A 19,407-nucleotide genomic window follows, 5' to 3' on the forward strand; every position below is an offset into this window, starting at 1 on the left:
GTGTGTGTGTTGTGGAGTGTGTGTGTGTTGTGGAGTGTTGTGTTGTGGAGTGTGTGTGTTGTGGAGTGTGTGTGTTGTGGAGTGTGTGTGTTGTGGAGTGTGTGTGTTGTGGATTGTGTGTGTTCTGGAGTGTGTGTGTGTTGTGGAGTGTTGTGTTGTGGAGTGTGTGTGTTGTGGAGTGTGTGTGTGTTGTGGAGTGTGTGTGTGTTGTGGAGTGTTGTGTTCTGGAGTGTGTGTGTTCTGGAGTGTGTGTGTTCTGGAGTGTGTGTGTTGTGGAGTGTGTGTGTTGTGGAGTGTGTGTGTGTGTTGTGGAGTGTGTGTGTGTTGTGGAGTGTGTGTGTTGTGGATTGTGTGTGTTCTGGAGTGTGTGTGTGTTGTGGAGTGTTGTGTTCTGGAGTGTGTGTGTTGTGGAGTGTGTGTGTTGTGGAGTGTGTGTGTGTTGTGGAGTGTGTGTGTGTTGTGGAGTGTGTGTGTGTTGTGGAGTGTGTGTGTTGTGGAGTGTGTGTGTTGTGGATTGTGTGTGTTCTGGAGTGTGTGTGTGTTGTGGAGTGTTGTGTTCTGGAGTGTGTGTGTTGTGGAGTGTGTGTGTTGTGGAGTGTGTGTGTGTTGTGGAGTGTGTGTGTGTTGTGGAGTGTGTGTGTTGTGGATTGTGTGTGTTCTGGAGTGTGTGTGTGTTGTGGAGTGTGTGTGTTGTGGAGTGTGTGTGTTGTGGAGTGTGTGTGTTGTGGAGTGTTGTGTTCTGGAGTGTGTGTGTTGTGGATTGTGTGTGTTCTGGAGTGTGTGTGTTGTGGAGTGTTGTGTTCTGGAGTGTGTGTGTTCTGGAGTGTGTGTGTTGTGGATTGTGTGTGTTCTGGAGTGTGTGTGTTCTGGAGTGTGTGTGTTCTGGAGTGTGTGTGTTCTGGAGTGTTGTGTTGTGTGTGTGTTGTGGAGTGTTGTGTTGTGGAGTGTGTGTTCTGGAGTGTGAGTGTTGTGTTGTGTTGTGGAGTGTGTGTTGTGGAGTGTGTTGTGGAGTGTGTGTGTTGTGGAGTGTTGTGTTGTGGAGTGTGTGTTGTGGAGTGTGTTGTGTTGTGGAGTGTGTTGTGTTGTGGAGTATGTGTGTGTGTTCTGGAGTGTGTTGTGTTGTGGAGTGTGTGTTGTGGAGTGTGTTGTGTTCTGGAGTGTGTTGTGGAGTGTGTGTGTGTGTTCTGGAGTGTGTTGTGTTGTGGAGTGTGTGTGTGTGTTCTGGAGTGTGTGTGTACAGTATATATATATGAAAACTAGTTAGTAGTGTAATCTATTACAACACATTTTAGATCATTTAATTACCATTATAGACATTCTGGGAACCAGAGACAGAAGTGGCGGATATTAAAATGATAAATGATAGATTCAATTATTTATTTAGTATATCTCTCTCTCTCACACACACTCTTTCTCTCACACACACTCGCTCTAACACAGTGTGTAATATAATCAGACTACTTTTTGATTATGGATTCCTTCGACTACTTTTAGCAAACTTGTATAGATTTGAACAGGATAATCTACTAGACATAAGAATACTGAAAGATTGTGTGTATTCTCAGTTAACTTTAGCCGTGGTCACTGTGCCTTAGATGTGATCAGCTCCATCTGTGCCTGAAGGTGTGGCCCACGCGGCCCGCAGGAGCTGACTGGTGTGACTGCGGTCTCCTGGGAGAGGCCCTGACAGGGTTCTATTGTTTGTCTTCAAGTGTAAAGTTCTGTCTCACAGACACAGAACTTTGGGTTAAGATTGTTGAAGGCGACATGCTAACATCGCTGAATTAAGCACATTAAACATTACAAGCTGGAGTTTGTGAAGGAGCTGCAGGTTTATAAGTTCATGAAAAGGTAATAAAGCATAAATGTGTGAAATTTAAAAATGAAGATATACTGTGTGTGTTTGCTGTGGCTTCTTGTGTAATTAAAAAAAAGAATATTTAAAAGAAAAAACCGAGAATGAATTATGAATATTTACTGCCATTTTGTGAACATTAAGTAATAATGTAACCAATAAAAAACTAGTCTCAATTATGACTATTATAAAATGTAATATCGAACTACAATATAATTTTTAGAATGTGATTATGTAATCCAGCCGTTTAACGCACATCTTATACGAATCTCATACTTTTATCACTGATGTACTGGATCAGATTACGGTCATACTCTATTAACCGTCAAGATGTTTGAGGTAAAAATTTAGGCAAAAATGTGAACAATGAGCAAAACATGTTTCAAATATTGTCGAGCAGAGAAGACTCGCACTCAGTCTGAGTTTGATGCGTCTTTAATAGAAAACAGTGAAGCGCTTTTACAGGCTAACACACTTCCTAACAGAGCTAGCGTGTTTAGCTAGTTTTAAATAGCATATTTACAAGCAACAGATTCAGTGTAACAACAGTGAAGGATGAGCCCTTGCTGGACGAGAACGGGAGGATGAATCAGTGAAAGAGTTTAACAGTGCAGACGATCTCCAGTGTTCCACACGTCGGATCAGAACCTATTCCTGGGCTTTAGCTTTGCTCCTGCGGTTCTTGGCGGATCGAACTTCCTCCATGAGGTCCGTGAGATACTTGATTTCCCGACTGATGGATTCTGCCTTCTCCGCCAGCTCGCGGTTCCTCTTCTCCAGGTCGGCGCACTCGTGGGACAGAACCTCCTGCTCGGCCCGCTTCTTCTGCCGGTACCGCGTCGCTGCCGTCTTGTTCTGCTCCATCTTCTTTAGCTTCTTCTCCACCACTTTAGGAGCGCCGGGACCGGCCTTCACTCGGCCTGTGACCACTGGATCTGAGTCGGTTCTGGAGTAGGGTTTGGTTCTGGAGGATCCTGCGGGTTTCGGATCTGGTTGGCGAGTCGGGGATTCAGACACTGAGATTCCACTATCGCTATCGGATGAATCGTCGGCGCTGCTCGCCTCCTCTTTCGGACTCAGAACCACTAGGATGTGAGATGGACTCAGACTTAGCATGATCCCGGGAGTCGGAAGCACGGATACTTCACTTCCCAGATCTAACGTGTCGGCAGGATCAGGCTCGGATTTGATCTCGACGGGTGTTTCCGATGGTTCTGGGATGGGGAGGTCGAGGGTCAGCGCCAGGTCCAGATCCGAGGAGCAGAACGGGAGGGAATCCAGGTCCAGATCCATGTCGGTATCCAGGCAGGCCAGCAGATCTTCTGGAGAACTGGGCGGCTCGTCTGAGTCACATGACCCGATCAGAGAATCCAGGTCGAAGTCACTCAGGTCTAATTTTTCCGTCATCCAATCCATGCCGGAAAACACATCGCCTGTTGGAGAGAGAGCGAGAGAGAGAGAGAGAGAGAGAGAGAGAGAGAGATTTACTAATGGTTCGGTTCATTATTATTTTAATATCATAAGGAGACTACTATAGTTTTCAGTAATATTTTTAATTTATTTATATTTTAGTTCAAGTTAAAACTTTAAAAGTTTTAGATATAATTAGATTTAATACGTCTAGTTTTTATGAATTAATATTTCAGTCTTAGTCAAGTTAAAAGTGCCCTAGAATGTGAAATTGAACTTATCTTGGCATAGTTAAATAACAAGAGTTCAGTACATGGACATGACATACAGTGAGTCTCAAACACCATAGTTTTCTCTTTCTTATTTAAATCTCGTTTTTGAAAAACACCCCTGAAAAACAGGCGAATCTCCACATAACACCGACTGTGACGCAACAGTCGGGATCATTAATATGTACGCCTCCAAAAATTTGCATATGCCAGCCCATGCTCAGTGCCAGGCGGAACTGCACAGCCGAATCATCAGAAGTTCTGCAGGTGAAGAAACAAGCAGGAGGAGGATCATAGGGAAAATGGCAGATCTATAATCTATCTATAATCCATCCATCCATCCATAATCGGATACCGCTACAGTTTAATTCGCAGTTGTTAGTTGCTCTGCCCATTTCACCACGGACTGTTTTTCTAACCTGGAACAGTATCAAGCAGCCAGGCTTCTCTCAGCGTCTCAAACGGACGAAGGGGGCGATTTCAACTAACGTTATATTCCCGCAAGCGGTAAGTAGTGATTTTATTAACGATAATTTACACTGTTATCTAGATCCAGCGCAATATTGTTTTTTCCTCGAGAGACCGTGGCTTGCGAACGTGCAAACGAAGCATGGCAGCTGCTCAGTGTTTGGATGTACAAATGAACACAAAAATATTTTTTTAGCTCCTTCATCCGAGCCTCTGGAGAACCAGTGGGTTATGTGGATTTCTGATGTGTAATTGTTCAAGTTCAGACAGATAATCTTTCTCTCAAAGTCGTTCAACACTGTTTATGCATCAGTAAATCACATTGCAATGATAAGATCTTCATTCACGCGATCAACAGGCTGTCCTCTGCTCAAAGCTCATCACTGCAACCTTTATGTGATGGGAATAGATCTAAATACTTAAACTTCTCATGATTCGTTAATCCCGATAGCTGTAATAGTAAAAACGTATAAAAGCTGTAATAGTAAAAGTTTTCCAGATAGCTCTACATGTAATGCCAGATATTTCATATGCAAGCATGTCAGCCAATCACAGCAGTGGGCGTTTACACTGAAGTCTCACAGACACGCCCCTTCAAACAGAGTGTTCAAATCAGGGGATGAACTCAGGCTAGGAAATATGCCTTTTATTTATAAATTATAACAAATTTTGATCTAAAAAACATACTAACATTATAAGGGCACCCCAGGAAACATTATAAAATAATAAAATAATCCATTCTAGGGCACCTTTAAACTGTATGAAAATCACAAAATGAAAGTTTCCCAGACAAATTTGAAGTTTCCAGTGTGTGTGTGTGTGCAGTGAAGTCACCCAGTGTGTGTGTGCAGTGAAGTCACCCAGTGTGTGTGTGTGTGCAGTGAAGTCACCCAGTGTGTGTGTGTGTGCAGTGAAGTCACCCAGTGTGTGTGTGTGTGTGCAGTGATCTTGTCTAGTGTGTGTGCAGTGAAGTCACCCAGTGTGTGTGTGCAGTGAAGTCAACCAGTGTGTGTGTGTGTGCAGTGAAGTCACCCAGTGTGTGTGTGTGTGCAGTGAAGTCACCCAGTGTGTGTGTGTAGTGAAGTCACCCAGTGTGTGTGTGTGTGCAGTGAAGTCACCCAGTGTGTGTGTGTGTGCAGTGAAGTCACCCAGTGTGTGTGTGTGTGTGTGTGCAGTGAAGTCACCCAGTGTGTGTGTGTGTGCAGTGAAGTCATCACCTTTACTCTGCTCTGGAGTCCAGGAGAGCGCCTGCAGCTCTTTACACCCTACAGAAGCGTGAGGAGAGGGAGAGAGGGGCGAGAGACATGAGGAAGAGGAGAGGGGAGAGGAAGACCCCGCAGAGAGAGCGCGCTCCTCGTCTTCGTCCAGCAGGGGCCCGAAGGGGTCAGCCGTCAGAGATGAGGGCCCCAGGATCAGGGCCTCCACGCTCGTCTGAGACATGGCAGACACTCAGAGTGTGATGATGATGGTGAAGCTGAAGGGGTTCGAGTGAGTGTGTGTCTGTGTACGCTGTGGTTATGCTGTCTACAGCAGCAGAGCTGAGGGTGGAGGACACGAGAGACCTGAAACAGCAAACATCAGGGCATTAGAGACACACACACACACACACTTCAGAGGGAATGAGACACAGACAGACTCCAACATCTCACACATCACAGTTTATTCACTATAGTTTAGAAAACGGTAATGCAATATGACAACAATAAGGTTTTGTCCATCCTTCTGTTAGACTGTCTCGCACATGAATTATGTTGAATATCTGTCATCTGTTAAATTTAACTACACAATTAGATAATACACAATTAGATAGCTTAACCAATCACCAAGCAATGCTTCACTCTGTTCAGTCTGTGGTGTGATGAACATGATCAGCGCAAAGTGTCTGAATCATTTATACTGGTAGTCACTGTATGAAGAATTTTTGGGTATAATATGTCAGTTTATTTTGATACTTGCATAAATTAACTATAGTGTCCTGCACACACTGGTAAAAAAATATATAAAAATTAAATCTGGTGACTGAATTATTTTTGGTTTGACTGTATTTGATTTGAGTGTAAATTATGTTTTTAAGCTTAAAGGCCAAGAATCTTATGAGTATTCTAGTAATTTTGAGAATGGACAATATCTGGAGGGAGAAGACGGCATTCACACACTATTAATCGTTGTTAAAAATAAAGGTGAATGGAAACAGGTTTCCACATGCATCAACTCTTTATTTAAACGTTGCATATTTTAATAGTACTGTGAACTCAGTAGATGAACGCAGGTGTTTCTCAAAGATTAACACCCAAAGACCATGAAAAGTTTTTTTTTAGAACTGTAGAACTGGTTCTCAGTGCCCAACCCTTGCTGGAGGCAAGATTTAACCTAACAAAAACTCGCCTTTATTTCATAAAGGAAATAAAATTTCCCTAATCTTAAACAGTTGTGATTACCAGCACCATAAACCAGTTTATCCAGTCTCTTAACTGCCTTAAGGGATTCAAGCTTAGCCCATTTAAAAAACTCCCTACTGCCTATACACACATTTACTTCCCCAATATTTACCAACCCTAAAATCCTCCTACTTAGAACTATATTTACCTCAGTAAGTAAATCGCCTCTAGGCAGGAATTTCCCCGCCCTTCCCTACAACATTTCCTAATATGGTCATAATGACGGTAAACCCCGCCCCCTGGTTCCTGCAAATGACGTGTCCTTGACGACCTCGCGCCATTTCCAGCGCTCACTATGGGGCCGCGGTCACGCGGAAAGAGCGCGCGCGCGCCATTTTGTGGTGCCACGTTGCCGTTAAAAAAGTCCGATTGTTTATTTTATGGATTAGCGCGTGTCAGTCTGTCAAAACAAGCCGGACGAATCAAAACAAACAAAGATCGTTTGAAAACTGACTATACAAAGATCGCCCGAAAACAGACTATACTCATCAACACGGTGTTGTTATAAACGTCAAACTGGGTTAGTTTAACAAATTCAACAGCTTTTCAAAAGTTGGACGAGTTTATGCAAATTCGTATTATTATACCACTACATCAAACGTCAAAAGATGAAATATACTTACGCCATTTTGCCGAAAAGAGCCAGTGCACTTGACCTCTGCACTGCCGGATTTGCCGCCGCGTATGTAGCCGCTGCAAGCCGCTAAACTGCCATGATTCCCGCGGGAGAGAGAGCTGTGTGCGGAGAGACTGGACAGCGGGAGAGAGAAAACGTGGAAGTGGCAGCGCTTCCGCTTATATACTCACACATCACACTCACACTGTGACCTTCCGCCGCACACAATCTACTCGTGTCACTCCGCCTGTGTCTGGATGCTGATTGGTTTATGAGCTTGTCAATATCTAGCAAACAAATAGTACCTAAAAAACGTTCTCTTTTTTTTTACAATGCAACAAAAAACAAGACAAATACAAGGCATTGTAAATACAGTTCAGAATGTATAAAACAAAGAATAACAACAACAAATAAAGTATAAAATGAACATGTATTATTAACGTTCTCATGGTAGATCATGTCCCTGGTGAAAAATAAATAAATAATATGCTTAGTATACTTGCAGCTAGACTAATTATCAGTATACTTCAAGTGTGTTAATGATTAGTTAACTTGAAGTGTGCTATTTTGAAACAACTAATATTGTACTATGTATATTTTAGTTGTAATTGAATTGTAGTAAAGCATAACTTTAAGTGTATTTAGTGTACTTTTGTGTACTAAATTGGACCAACTTCAAGTATACTTGGTATAATTTAAGTATATGCCTGTGAAGGGACTAATTAGCCTACAAGCTTAATTAGTGATATTAAAGTTTGTGTTACAATTACATTACAAATTCATCACGAGTGTCTTCGAAACATACAAGCAATATACCTTAAGTGTATTTATATGTATTTTTTATTTAAAAGATATATATATATATATATTTGGCGTTTTCGCCTTTTATTAGGACAGTAGCTAGACAGGAAGTGTGTGTGTGTGTGTGTGTGTGTGTGTGTGTGTGTGTGTGTGTGTGTAAGTGAGAGAGAGAGAGAGAGAGAGAGTGTGTGTGTGTGTGTGTGTGTGTAAGTGAGAGAGAGAGAGAGAGAGAGAGTGTGTGTGTGTGTGTGTGTGTAAGTGAGAGAGAGAGAGAGAGAGAGAGAGAGAGAGAGAGTGTGTGTGTGTGTGTGTGTGTGTGTGTCGAAGCTCCCAAAGCTTTCATGAGACTGTCGTGGTGTGATATATTTGAGTAAAAGTATATTCAATCCCTTTGGCTTATTCCAGATACTACAAAGCGCATACTTTGCCTTCAATAACAAATGCACATTATTAGACAAATACAACTTAGCTATACTTTGTACAAAATACTATTGTATAGGCTACTACAATGTATTTTGAAAGTATACTTTCAATGCATTGTTACAATGATCATTTCCAGCACACAGTTAAAATAGCCTATGCCTAAAATATATTTTTAGCAAATATACTAAAGTATTTTTGTTACTAAGTAATAGGTAAAAGCGGGTGCGATGAGCTCAGAGAGGAAACAGAAAGGAATCGGGGTTAAATTAAATAGATAATACAAATAAATAACTGATTTTAAAAGTGATTATATATATAGCCAAGAGAGGTTGGCAAATAGGTCATTCCTACTTTAAATGATTATTCCTGCTCGTATGATCAGATTATTTACCTTGGATTGGGGAAAGAATGCATTAAAATACACATGAAATTCAATCAAACAGCAATTTAATTTGAGGAAAAAAATTGTATTAATATTTGACATATACAGCATAAGAATACACGGCTACACGAGAGTATGAGAAAGTGTACAAGACTGCCCTCTAGCCACCATTAATGAAGCAACAATTCGTTCACCATTATACAATATACAATATATATATTTAACACCTCATATCCCTTCTGACTGCAGTTTATCTCTCATGTCCAACAGCTCTGTCAGACCGGCCTGAATCTGTCCTGCAACCTCACAAATCTGCTGTGCGAATTTGGTCTTTGCCTCTTTCTTGAACTTTTGGGAATCTTTATCAGTAAAGAACAAATCCATGCCGAGTGCGAATCCCTGAATAACACCGGAGGATCTGTTCATCACGCTGAGAGCACCCGACGTCCCGCCTGCGATCTCGACTAGCTTCACGATCTTTGCAGATTTCACCCTCACACCTTTCAGCTTCTCCATCTCTAAGTTGATATCTTTCAAGTAAACCTCAATGTCGCACATCACACTTTGGTACTCTTTCAGGATCGATTCCACCTTTTTCCGGACCTGTTTTGTTTTGACTTTCTTGGTGATGGCGGCCGATGCGCCGGTGACCCCGCCGGCGGCCGCGACCCCGACCCCGAGCGCGGCGACCGCTAGAGACGCGCCCATAGTGGCGGGAGCTAGCAGGACTCCGGCTACGACCGCCACTCCGCCAACCGCTCCGGTCGTTCCTCCGGTGATCCTGGCGATCTTCACCCCTTTGTGTGTTTTATCCAGGCCTACAGCCACGGCCTCCAGCTCAGAGATCTGTCTTTGCAGAGAGTTTGCACAAAACGGCAGACGAGAAACATAGCGCTTAAGAGCCTCTTTAAAGCGTTCCTCTCGGTCCAAGTCGGCCCTGCAAAGATAAAACTGCATAAATGAAGCAGGCTCTCGTGCTACTGTTGAAATTAGGGATGCACCGATATGAAAATTTTGGCTGATACCGATAAACGATAATTCTTTATAGTTGAAAGCCGATAACTGATATATTGGCCGTTAAATCTAAATCCACATTTTTATATAATTTTTAAGAGCCTGATTACAAAAACAAAAGTCTCACTTTTAAAAGCCATGTCCCAAACACACAATTCTAATGTTCTCATTATAGTTTTATGTAGCCGATATGACAGATTTTGCACTGAACTGTATTTTCCTTTTTGAAGGGATTCCAATCATATTTCAGCAAATTCAAAAGCATCATGGCGAACAGTGAGCATCTGTATCTCATCTGATGGAAATCATACATAATTTATCGGCTTTAAAGGGGTGGTTGATCATGATTATCATGACAGATTTTGCTAATCAATGACTAGAAGATAACTACACATAAGCTACTTAAATTCATCAACTAACCGTTCAGAAATGTCCTGTTGCTTGTTGTCACTTCTTCTTGAGTCTCTCCACCATTGTCCGACTCTGGTTTGAACATAAAAGGCTAAAAGTTTTTGAAATGTTCAGTGCATGTGTGTGTGAGGTAAAAGGACATGAGCTGTTGAAGCTCCGCCCCCTGCGCCGGGAGCAGCAGGTCATTTGCATTTAAAGGGACACACACAAACAGTGCGTTTTTGCTCACCTTCAAAAAGTGACAACTTTAACATGCTATATAAAAATATCTGTGGGGTATTTTGAGATAAAACTTGACATACGCACTCTGGGGACATCAGAGAAAAGGGCATTATACCACCCCTTTAATATAACGGTTACAGTAAAAATTAACATATATCGGCCGATCGACCGATGTGGTGGCCGATATATAGTGCATCCGTAGTTGAAATACATATATATAAAGACTCTAATGATTTACTTTACCTTGAGTCTGAATCTGAAGCCCCTGTAGATCCTCAAAACATAAAGAAACACAATTTTCTGTTTCAGTGTCTCATTGACAGAAAGTGTGTTTAACCACAAAATAATTTAGCTTTAACCTCTATTATTCCAGTGTCTGCTGGATAATTAGACTGTAAAATTTTAGAGTTTATTTTACTACAAATTTTATTTATAAAGCACTTTGAACTGCATTGATTTGTTTGGAAAAGTGCTTTATAAATAACATTTGTAGTAAAATAAACTCTAAAATTTTACAATCTAATTATCCAGCAGACAGGAATTATAAAGGTTAAAGCTAAATTACAGGCAAAAAAGAAACAATAGACACAATAGATTTAAAAAAAAAAATTAGCCCCATTAAAATACAGGAATAAGAATAAAGTTTTTAGGGATTAGCTAAGGCATAAAATAACTAAAATTGAAGAAAAACATATTAAATATATATTTTAAAAATGCATTATAAGATATTACAGGAATATGTTTTATATTTTGCATTAACAAATATTTGTTTTTTATTTATGATTTTTAACTTAAACCCATTGATATTTTCAGCACATCTTACTTCCTATGGAAGGTTATTAGGTGATTGGCTAAAAGAAGGCTAAAAAGCATATTTTCTATCATAAACCTCCTACTCAAACAATAGACATTAATAAAATTTCAATAAAGGCATTAAAATGTTGCATGAAGTGTTTTGTGTAGTTTGTCTCTTACTGAAACTGTTCCCCTTCTGTGAGCTTTTGCTGTCCTGATGGAAAGAGAGCAAAGCTTCAGTCAAATCTGAATATCTTTACATGATTCAATACAAAATATCAAATCAAGTGTTGTTTATTATAAAGAAAGCTGCACTAACACACTTTACAGCAAGCTTGAGATGCTAAACCCATAGATTGAAGATTAAGACAGTCAGTATTGTGTGTGTTTGTGGTTATTAGTGGATGATAGATGTTATTCTCTACATTCTTGAGCTGAACTTCAGACGTCGACTTTCCAAAACACCAAAACACATCAAACAAAAGAAGTGACACTTGATCTGATGAATGACGATCAGACAAATACTTTATAATGTATATTTTTATGTCCTTTTATAGAGGTAGAATCATGAAAGTAAATGACCTGCAAGTCCTGAACTTCTGCATATTCCAGCAGAGCGGCCATGAAAAGGACATCCTTCTGTGTTTTGATCTGGAAACACACAATAATGTCATGATTTAACACTGTGTTTATTTCAAACATCTCAAAGCAGATCCTTTCATTAAAGCTGCTCTAAGCGATGTTGGGTGAAGTCACTTCTTGTTGACGTTCAAAGTATTGTCAAACAAAACGGAGGCTAGCTCGACCCTCCCTCCTCCTCATCCCGTCCCCTCCCCCTCCCTCCTGTGCTTCCTGAAAACAGTCATGAACCATTTAGAAAAACCAAACTGGATTTACCCTGTCCAGCAGAAACAGAGCCTCCTGAATGTCCGATCGGAAGCCCTTCTGCCGGCGGAGTTCTCGTCACCTTTTGAACGCTTTTCCGATGTAAATTCGGGACTTTGCGCGTTCCTTCTCCTTTTCCCTCTTCTTTGTTATTTGTTCATCGGAACGTCGTCTCTTTGGTCGTGTGTCGGCCATATCAAAATTTTCAAGAATATACATATTTAACGTTAGTCGTTGTCGTTGTCTAGGACATCTCTCCTCTAGCTAACTTCCCTCTTCATGCTTCTCTCTCCTCCACATCCCCCCCCCCCACCCCCCTTCATGTGCATGCACACTAACCTCCCCACCCCCACCCCCACCCCCAAATCATTCTTGTCTGTTATTGGCTGGAACAGTGTTTGTTATGTTTTGTGGTCCAGGCTGGGCCAGTTTGTTTTTCATGCCATTTGTGGAGCCTGGGCTGTCTACAGAGACCGTGTTTATTTACAGTGTGTTCAGAGGACAGGCAGCTAGCGGATAGTGAGGAGATGTTTGATGTACATGACAAAAATGTTTTGGCCTAAAAAACGTGTGACATCGCTTAGAGCACCTTTAATGACGCAGTCAACAATTTTAGCTACAGGGTTCGCATACTGAAAAAATGAAATTCCAGGACTTTCAAGGAGTTTTCAAGCAATACTTTTTTGGTTTTCAAGGACTTCAATCAGAGATCTCACTTATCAAACAATATCTTTATCATCTTTCAAATTCAAAAAGTTTCAAAAAGGTAAATGGACCAAAATAAACCAATAAAAGGTACAAATAAAGTGCAGCGGATGCAATGACTGTGGAAACTTTAACCATTGAAAGGATTCTATGACAAAGATATCTGTATCATATCATATACTTGGATATTTATGAGCAATATCACACTCATAGCCATGTGAAATGGCTCTATATCTATACCAGGCGGGCTGCAGCTTCATTATGTGTGAAAAGATCAATAATTTCACATAGCCCATATTGTCTTTCAATAATTCAAGTGCTTTTCAAGAACTTTTTCATTATTATGGCTGTTTTCAAGGGTTTTCCAGGACTTACATTTCAAAAAGTCAAATTCACCCTGTGAAACCATGTAGCTATTTGTTCTGTTATAGCTGTCGTGGAATTGAAGTTTTCTTTCCATTTTCTACAGAGTTTAGTAGCTTGCATTACCCTGTGTTCACTGTAGTAGTTCTGAGCAGTCAGTGGGTGGCGCCCTCCGCTCTGAAGAGAGGCATCCCCATCAACTGCATCATTCATCCCCATCAACTGCAATGAGAATAATCAACATGATTACGGCCCTGTCCCAAATGGCAGCCTATAAGCACTCGCGGTCTTCCTACGAGTCCGCACTTTCGTGATGTTACGTGTAATTTAAATGCTTAACTCCATTAATGAGAATGGCATATTTAATTTAAATGTGTATAGGTGTAAAAAATATTTTAAATCATTTTTTTATGTATTCAAACTGTTATTGTGAACATGCACTGTATTTTATGATTAGGATTTAATCATAATGAGGATTTAAAGTGTTTTTCCTTCGTCAGTCCCTCAGATCACCATCGGTGTCGCCAAACTGCACACAACTGGAAATAAGTGCGCAAGACTTTCCCTGTGCCCTTAATGCGCACTAAACCCACACTACCTCCAATAACTGTATTCAAGGCTATAAACGTATCCCATCATGCATTATGTTCGGGAAATCATGTGCCCCGAAATCGCAAGATGTTCAGGAAAACATTCCACTGTAATTTAAATCAATTAGATACATATAATTTGGTAGTAAAAACATAAAGTGTTGCACATTTTATTGGTGCAAAGATAATATGGTATAAGTAGGCCTTTTTTGTACAACATTTGCAACTGTTTTTATCACTTAATTAGAAGCACCATCATTTTAAATTTGTGTATTTGTGTTAGTAAGCGACTACTGAACAGACATGTCGTAATTACCATAATTTCGTGATGACGTGTGTTCTACTCGAAGTTGTTCACGTTATTGTCACAGAGCAACCCCGTGATCATGAATGGACTGTATGCACGTACACCATATCAAACTCAAACACACACATATACACAGCATTATTGTTAATCCGCAGCATTAACGCAGTCTGTTTACTGACACTGATATCATGCATACTCTGACTTGTGCAATGTTTGTGAATGTTTGAAGGTATTGTGTTTAAGATATGTGAGGGTACGATGTGTATTTGCTTGTTATGTGTAGGGGATATGTACAATGTGTTTGGGTGTCATTAGCCGCTAACATTGTTCATTCACTGTTATAAATAACCACAATACACATTTGTTTGATTTGAAATCTTTATTGAAGATTGGGTTACATAGTATAACATATACAACTTATCTGCTTGTGAAACACCAGTGACCAAACCTGTATTGTTTTAAAAGCATGTATTTAGTATTTAAAGTATTTAAACATGGTGGACATGCTGTTTGATTGGGAGAAACCATGTTGGGTGTGACGTAACTGGGGGGGTTCCAATATTCCTGTAAAACAAGGTTTATATTTGTTCATTCATTATTTGCATTGGTTTATTGTGTTATTGTGTAATTTAACCATGGATAGATGTTGTTTAATATGCATAAGGTGATAAGAAGTGCATATGTAAGAAAGTAAAACTTACCTGTAGAATGGTACACTCCAGGGGTGTGGCCTAGACAATAAATGGCTGCCAGAGTTAATACAGAGTGAGTAGAGGGTCAGGTTGGTTGTGTGAAGTGGAAACAAACCTAACCAATAGAAGCTTGTGTTCCAGAAAGTTTAACCAAACGATACAACTGCTGTTGTGGCTATGTTCCCACAAAAACTTGTAAATATTTATATAGTTTTTTTCTTCAACAGTTATTTTTTCTTTGTTTTTGGTTTTTGCTGTTAGATTTGCACTGTCTGCACAATAAATTCACTTCAACTGGGATTTCCTGTTGCATTGGTCTTATTATGCCTCCGATCGTGAGGGCGATCGCCAACAGTTATCAATGCCTACACTGGGTTGAAAATGCGGGGTTGTTTTAACCCAACTTTGGGTCAGATACGGACAAACCTAAACGTTGGGTTAAAAATGTAATTTAAAAATTTAACCCAATGGCTGGGTTTGTCTGTATCTGAACCAAAGTTGGGTTAAAACAGCCCAGCATTTTTTAGAGTGTAAATGAATCTGCAGTGCTCACGTGCAACAAGTAGCTCTCGACAAGCAAGTGATTCGACAAGATTCAACAAGTTGTAGTTATGAGTTCTACAAGGAAGTGAACGCTGTTTAAAAGTTGGAATCTCGTAATCATGGTAATATGTTATGGTGTGAAATGACGTCCGCTTTCAAGGGCGCAAAAACGCTGTTTGGAAATCGCACACACATTGTCAATCTTAACGAAATACTCCTAATCCACCCAAACAAGTCCTCTATTTGAAAGGTATGTGTGTTGGAGCAGAGTTGAGTGAGTTTGACGTCCATGTTTACAGGAATCCACTCGGCCGACTGGTTCAGCTGGTCCTGATCAATCATCAGTCTGTCACTGATGCAGTCTTTCACTTTCAATACACAATCAAAAGCTTGAGCTTTCATAAATATCCTGATAATCAATAAAGATTAATGATTCTCTCACCATCCGGGGCTCTTGAGCACATTGCCTCGATCGAGGTGCTGGGAAAGGAGGAGCAGAAGGCTGTAAAACAGATCAGAAATCATTCAAAACCACTGAAGAACCTGAACTTCAGGGTCTCGGTCAAAGCCACACTGAGCCCGATCAGCTAAAGCCCAGATTAGAATGAAGAAACACTGATCAAAGCAGCGTTTCTAACGTCCAAACTCAAGGGACTGTTTGTTCACTAGTGTGTTTTCTTCTTCTCTTGTAGATTTCAATATTAAATATTTCAGTGAAAATTTGATATATCAGTGGCATTTGTAAAGTTATCGTATATGTACTCATGTTATCATTTATATTTCTATATATTATCATGATGTTATACATATAGAAATATAAATGGTGTAATAAACATAACACATGACGTTCAAATATCATCGCTCTTAAAAGACAATGTTCTTTATGGAATCTTGAAGGGTTACGTCGGCGCTTCATATGTAGAAGTTTTTAGGGGATCCTTTCATTGGGATAATTTTAAGGATTTAGTTTTTACTCACTTTTAATTTTAATTACATTTTATTAGTTTAACAGCTGGTAAACATATTTCATCACTTTTCTTATCACAACAATTTTAATAATTATTAGTATTATGCAATCATTTGAGACATTTCTCCTTGAAAATAACTTTTTTTTGGCATTAGGAATTCTACAAAATTGATTGAAGAATCCTAGAGTTCCATTTAGAACCCCATTAAACTTTTTCTTTTCTAAGAGTCGGAACACAAACATCAATGCCAGTGGAAACACGTGCTTAAATTGTATGAAATACACAGACATTTGTAGGTTTAGAATACCAGTTGAACACTTACGTTTGCCATCTTCTGTAGATGTGTAAAGCTCGAGGTCTTGCTTCTGTGTGTCTGCAGTGCGTGAGAGACGAGCTCTTCTACAACAGTCTCAGTCATAAGTCATGCAGAATATGTGCCTGTACATTCTCAGTTCAAAATACTTTCACTTACATCAGAAAAAAAGCATTTTCCAACAGCTTTTATCTTCCAAATGTCATGTGTCAATTATTGACTCTATAGTTTAAACAAATGAGTCTCTTGAAGATCTAGTGAGGACTGGAGTGCTTTAATGGCATGAGAATGAAAGATTTTATTTGATGCCATAATTCATCCCGGTGATGACGAGCCTCAGACACTCCTCGATATCTTCCATCTGGGATTGCGAGTTCACAAAGCAGACATTATCACGCTGGATAGTGGACCCTATCTTGCTGGCTTATGAGTCTAAGGGCCTCCAGTGTCCCATAGGCGTCAGAGCTCACTCCACGAGAGGCATGGCCTCGTCCTGGGCATGGTCGAGTGGTCTCCCAATTGAAGATATCTGTGCGGCGGCCAGCTGGGCCTCGCCATCCACAGTTATGAGATTTTACAAATTAGAAGTTCCTGCTTTGCAAGCAAAGGTTCTTTCAGTATAATAAGTGTAAGCACATGACTATGAGGCCATTGGCCCTCTCTGAGACCCTTTCTTATCTTTTCCCTATATAGAGCCCAACATGGGTTTAGCCCTGATAGGACTCATAACTTTACTCTTGTTTGGGCTTCGGGACTTTAGCCCTGAGCTGTAGTGAAGAGCGAAGTTCTAAGCACGCATAGCGTTTTAAATGGAGTTCCCATAGCGTAAGCTTACGTAATACGAGACCTCTCGAAAGGGAACGAATCGGTTACTAACATAACCTCGGTTCACTGAGAGAAAGGAACGAGTATTGCGTAACCCTCCGTGCTACTGTGCTTAGAGCAGGGAATCGCTGCAGTCGATTTAACCAGACAAAATAGGCGAAAATGGGCTCTCTTATAGACATACAGTGAGGAAAATAAGTATTTGAACACCCTGCTATTTTGCAAGTTCTCCCACTTAGAAATCATGGAGGGGTCTGAAATTGTCATCGTAGGTGCATGTCCACTGTGAGAGACATAATCTAAAAAAAAAATCCAGAAATCACAATGTATGATTTTTTAACTATTTATTTGTATGATACAGCTGCAAATAAGTATTTGAACACCTGAGAAAATCAATGTTAATATTTGGTACAGTAGCCTTTGTTTGCAATTACAGAGGTCAAACGTTTCCTGTAGTTTTTCACCAGGTTTGCACACACTGCAGGAGGGATTTTGGCCCACTCCTCCACACAGATCTTCTCTAGATCAGTCAGGTTTCTGGGCTGTCGCTGAGAAACACGGAGTTTGAGCTCCCTCCAAAGATTCTCTATTGGGTTTAGGTCTGGAGACTGGCTAGGCCACGCCAGAACCTTGATATGCTTCTTACAGAGCCACTCCTTGGTTATCCTGGCTGTGTGCTTCGGGTCATTGTCATGTTGGAAGACCCAGCCTCGACCCATCTTCAATGCTCTAACTGAGGGAAGGAGGTTGTTCCCCAAAATCTCGCAATACATGGCCCCGGTCATCCTCTCCTTAATACAGTGCAGTCGCCCTGTCCCATGTGCAGAAAAACACCCCCAAAGCATGATGCTACCACCCCCATGCTTCACAGTAGGGATGGTGTTCTTGGGATGGTACTCATCATTCTTCTTCCTCCAAACACGTTTAGTGGAATTATGACCAAAAAGTTCTATTTTGGTCTCATCTGACCACATGACTTTCTCCCATGACTCCTCTGGATCATCCAAATGGTCATTGGCAAACTTAAGACGGGCCTTGACATGTGCTGGTTTAAGCAGGGGAACCTTCCGTGCCATGCATGATTTCAAACCATGACGTCTTAGTGTATTACCAACAGTAACCTTGGAAACGGTGGTCCCAGCTCTTTTCAGGTCATTGACCAGCTCCTCCCGTGTAGTTCTGGGCTGATTTCTCACCTTTCTTAGGATCATTGAGACCCCACGAGGTGAGATCTTGCATGGAGCCCCAGTCCGAGGGAGATTGACAGTCATGTTTAGCTTCTTCCATTTTCTAATGAATGCTCCAACAGTGGACCTTTTTTCACCAAGCTGCTTGGCAATTTCCCCGTAGCCCTTTCCAGCCTTGTGGAGGTGTACAATTTTGTCTCTAGTGTCTTTGGACAGCTCTTTGGTCTTGGCCATGTTAGTAGTTGGATTCTTACTGATTGTATGGGGTGGACAGGTGTCTTTATGCAGCTAACGACCTCAAACAGGTGCATCTAATTTAGGGGCTATGACGCACTGAGCCGCGAAGCAGCCTGATTGGTTTGCGCGTTCTAGCCGCCTCACACATTGGTTCCTGCAGTTTCCGCAGGAGTTTTTCCCATAGCGACAGTCTCAAAAACACACTTTGAAATCGCTGGTGTTTCTGACGTCACACCACTTGTAACCAATCAGATCAACGTGTGATCGTCAACCAGTGGATCTCTGAGCTGAGTGAGTGAGTGGAGGCGGGGCTCATTTGCATATTCATAGAACCGCGTATACTAAATGAGGCAAGGGTGTCGAGTTACATTCAAGGTATTTTAAGACATGATGATTTTTTCTCTCAAGAATTTTTTTTTTTTAAATATGTAATTTTGGTGATCAAAGATGAGTTTTAAGGGATACAATTACTGACTACAGGAGGACTTTTAAAAAACCATTATGCATCAACAGAACCCTACAGGCCCCAAACCTTTGAACAATAGTTAAATAGTGAGCAAGCATCCAATAGTGCACAGACTCCAGATGTGGCAAAGCTAGTGCTTCCAAAAACTAGTGTATGAAATGGCAAATGTAAATTATATAATTGAATTATCATTTTCATTTTGCACCAAACGTTGCACAAATG

At 40.7% G+C, this 19,407-nt stretch overlaps 2 protein-coding genes across 2 annotated transcripts; both read right to left on the reverse strand.

The window, feature by feature from the left end:
- Positions 1-2,274: 2,274 nt before the first annotated feature.
- On the reverse strand, positions 2,275-7,254 carry atf4a (activating transcription factor 4a). Its single transcript, XM_084129418.1, has 3 exons — positions 7,064-7,254; positions 5,220-5,564; positions 2,275-3,288 (listed from the first exon to the last, which is right to left on the reverse strand). Exons 2-3 carry the CDS (start codon positions 5,440-5,442, stop codon positions 2,504-2,506), a joined length of 1,008 nt encoding a protein of 335 aa, XP_083985544.1. The 5' UTR covers positions 5,443-5,564; positions 7,064-7,254; the 3' UTR covers positions 2,275-2,503.
- A 1,458-nt stretch (positions 7,255-8,712) lies between these two features.
- On the reverse strand, positions 8,713-16,554 carry LOC311091955 (apolipoprotein L6-like). The gene is made up of 8 exons (XM_084128125.1): positions 16,480-16,554; positions 15,632-15,691; positions 13,184-13,279; positions 11,687-11,755; positions 11,285-11,318; positions 10,553-10,583; positions 10,097-10,159; positions 8,713-9,599 (listed from the first exon to the last, which is right to left on the reverse strand). Exons 1-8 carry the CDS (start codon positions 16,486-16,488, stop codon positions 8,891-8,893), a joined length of 1,071 nt encoding a protein of 356 aa, XP_083984251.1. The 5' UTR covers positions 16,489-16,554; the 3' UTR covers positions 8,713-8,890.
- Positions 16,555-19,407: the final 2,853 nt, after the last annotated feature.

This window comes from Abramis brama, assembly GCF_963993115.1.
Source record: "Abramis brama genome assembly, chromosome: 11".
Taxonomy (NCBI): domain Eukaryota; kingdom Metazoa; phylum Chordata; class Actinopteri; order Cypriniformes; family Leuciscidae; genus Abramis; species Abramis brama.

Coding starts and splice junctions, on each gene's coding strand:
- atf4a (XM_084129418.1), bottom strand. CDS start 5,442: ATGTCTCAGACGAGCGTGGAGGCCCTGATCCTGGGGCCCTCATCTCTG. Junction 3,289..5,219: donor GACTCCAGAGCAGAGTAAAG/GTGATGACTTCA, acceptor TCTCTCCAACAG/GCGATGTGTTTTCCGGCATG.
- LOC311091955 (XM_084128125.1), bottom strand. Junction 11,319..11,686: donor CAGAAGTTCAGGACTTGCAG/GTCATTTACTTT, acceptor TCTTTCCATCAG/GACAGCAAAAGCTCACAGAA. Junction 9,600..10,096: donor CAACAGGACATTTCTGAACG/GTTAGTTGATGA, acceptor TTATCTTTGCAG/GGCCGACTTGGACCGAGAGG.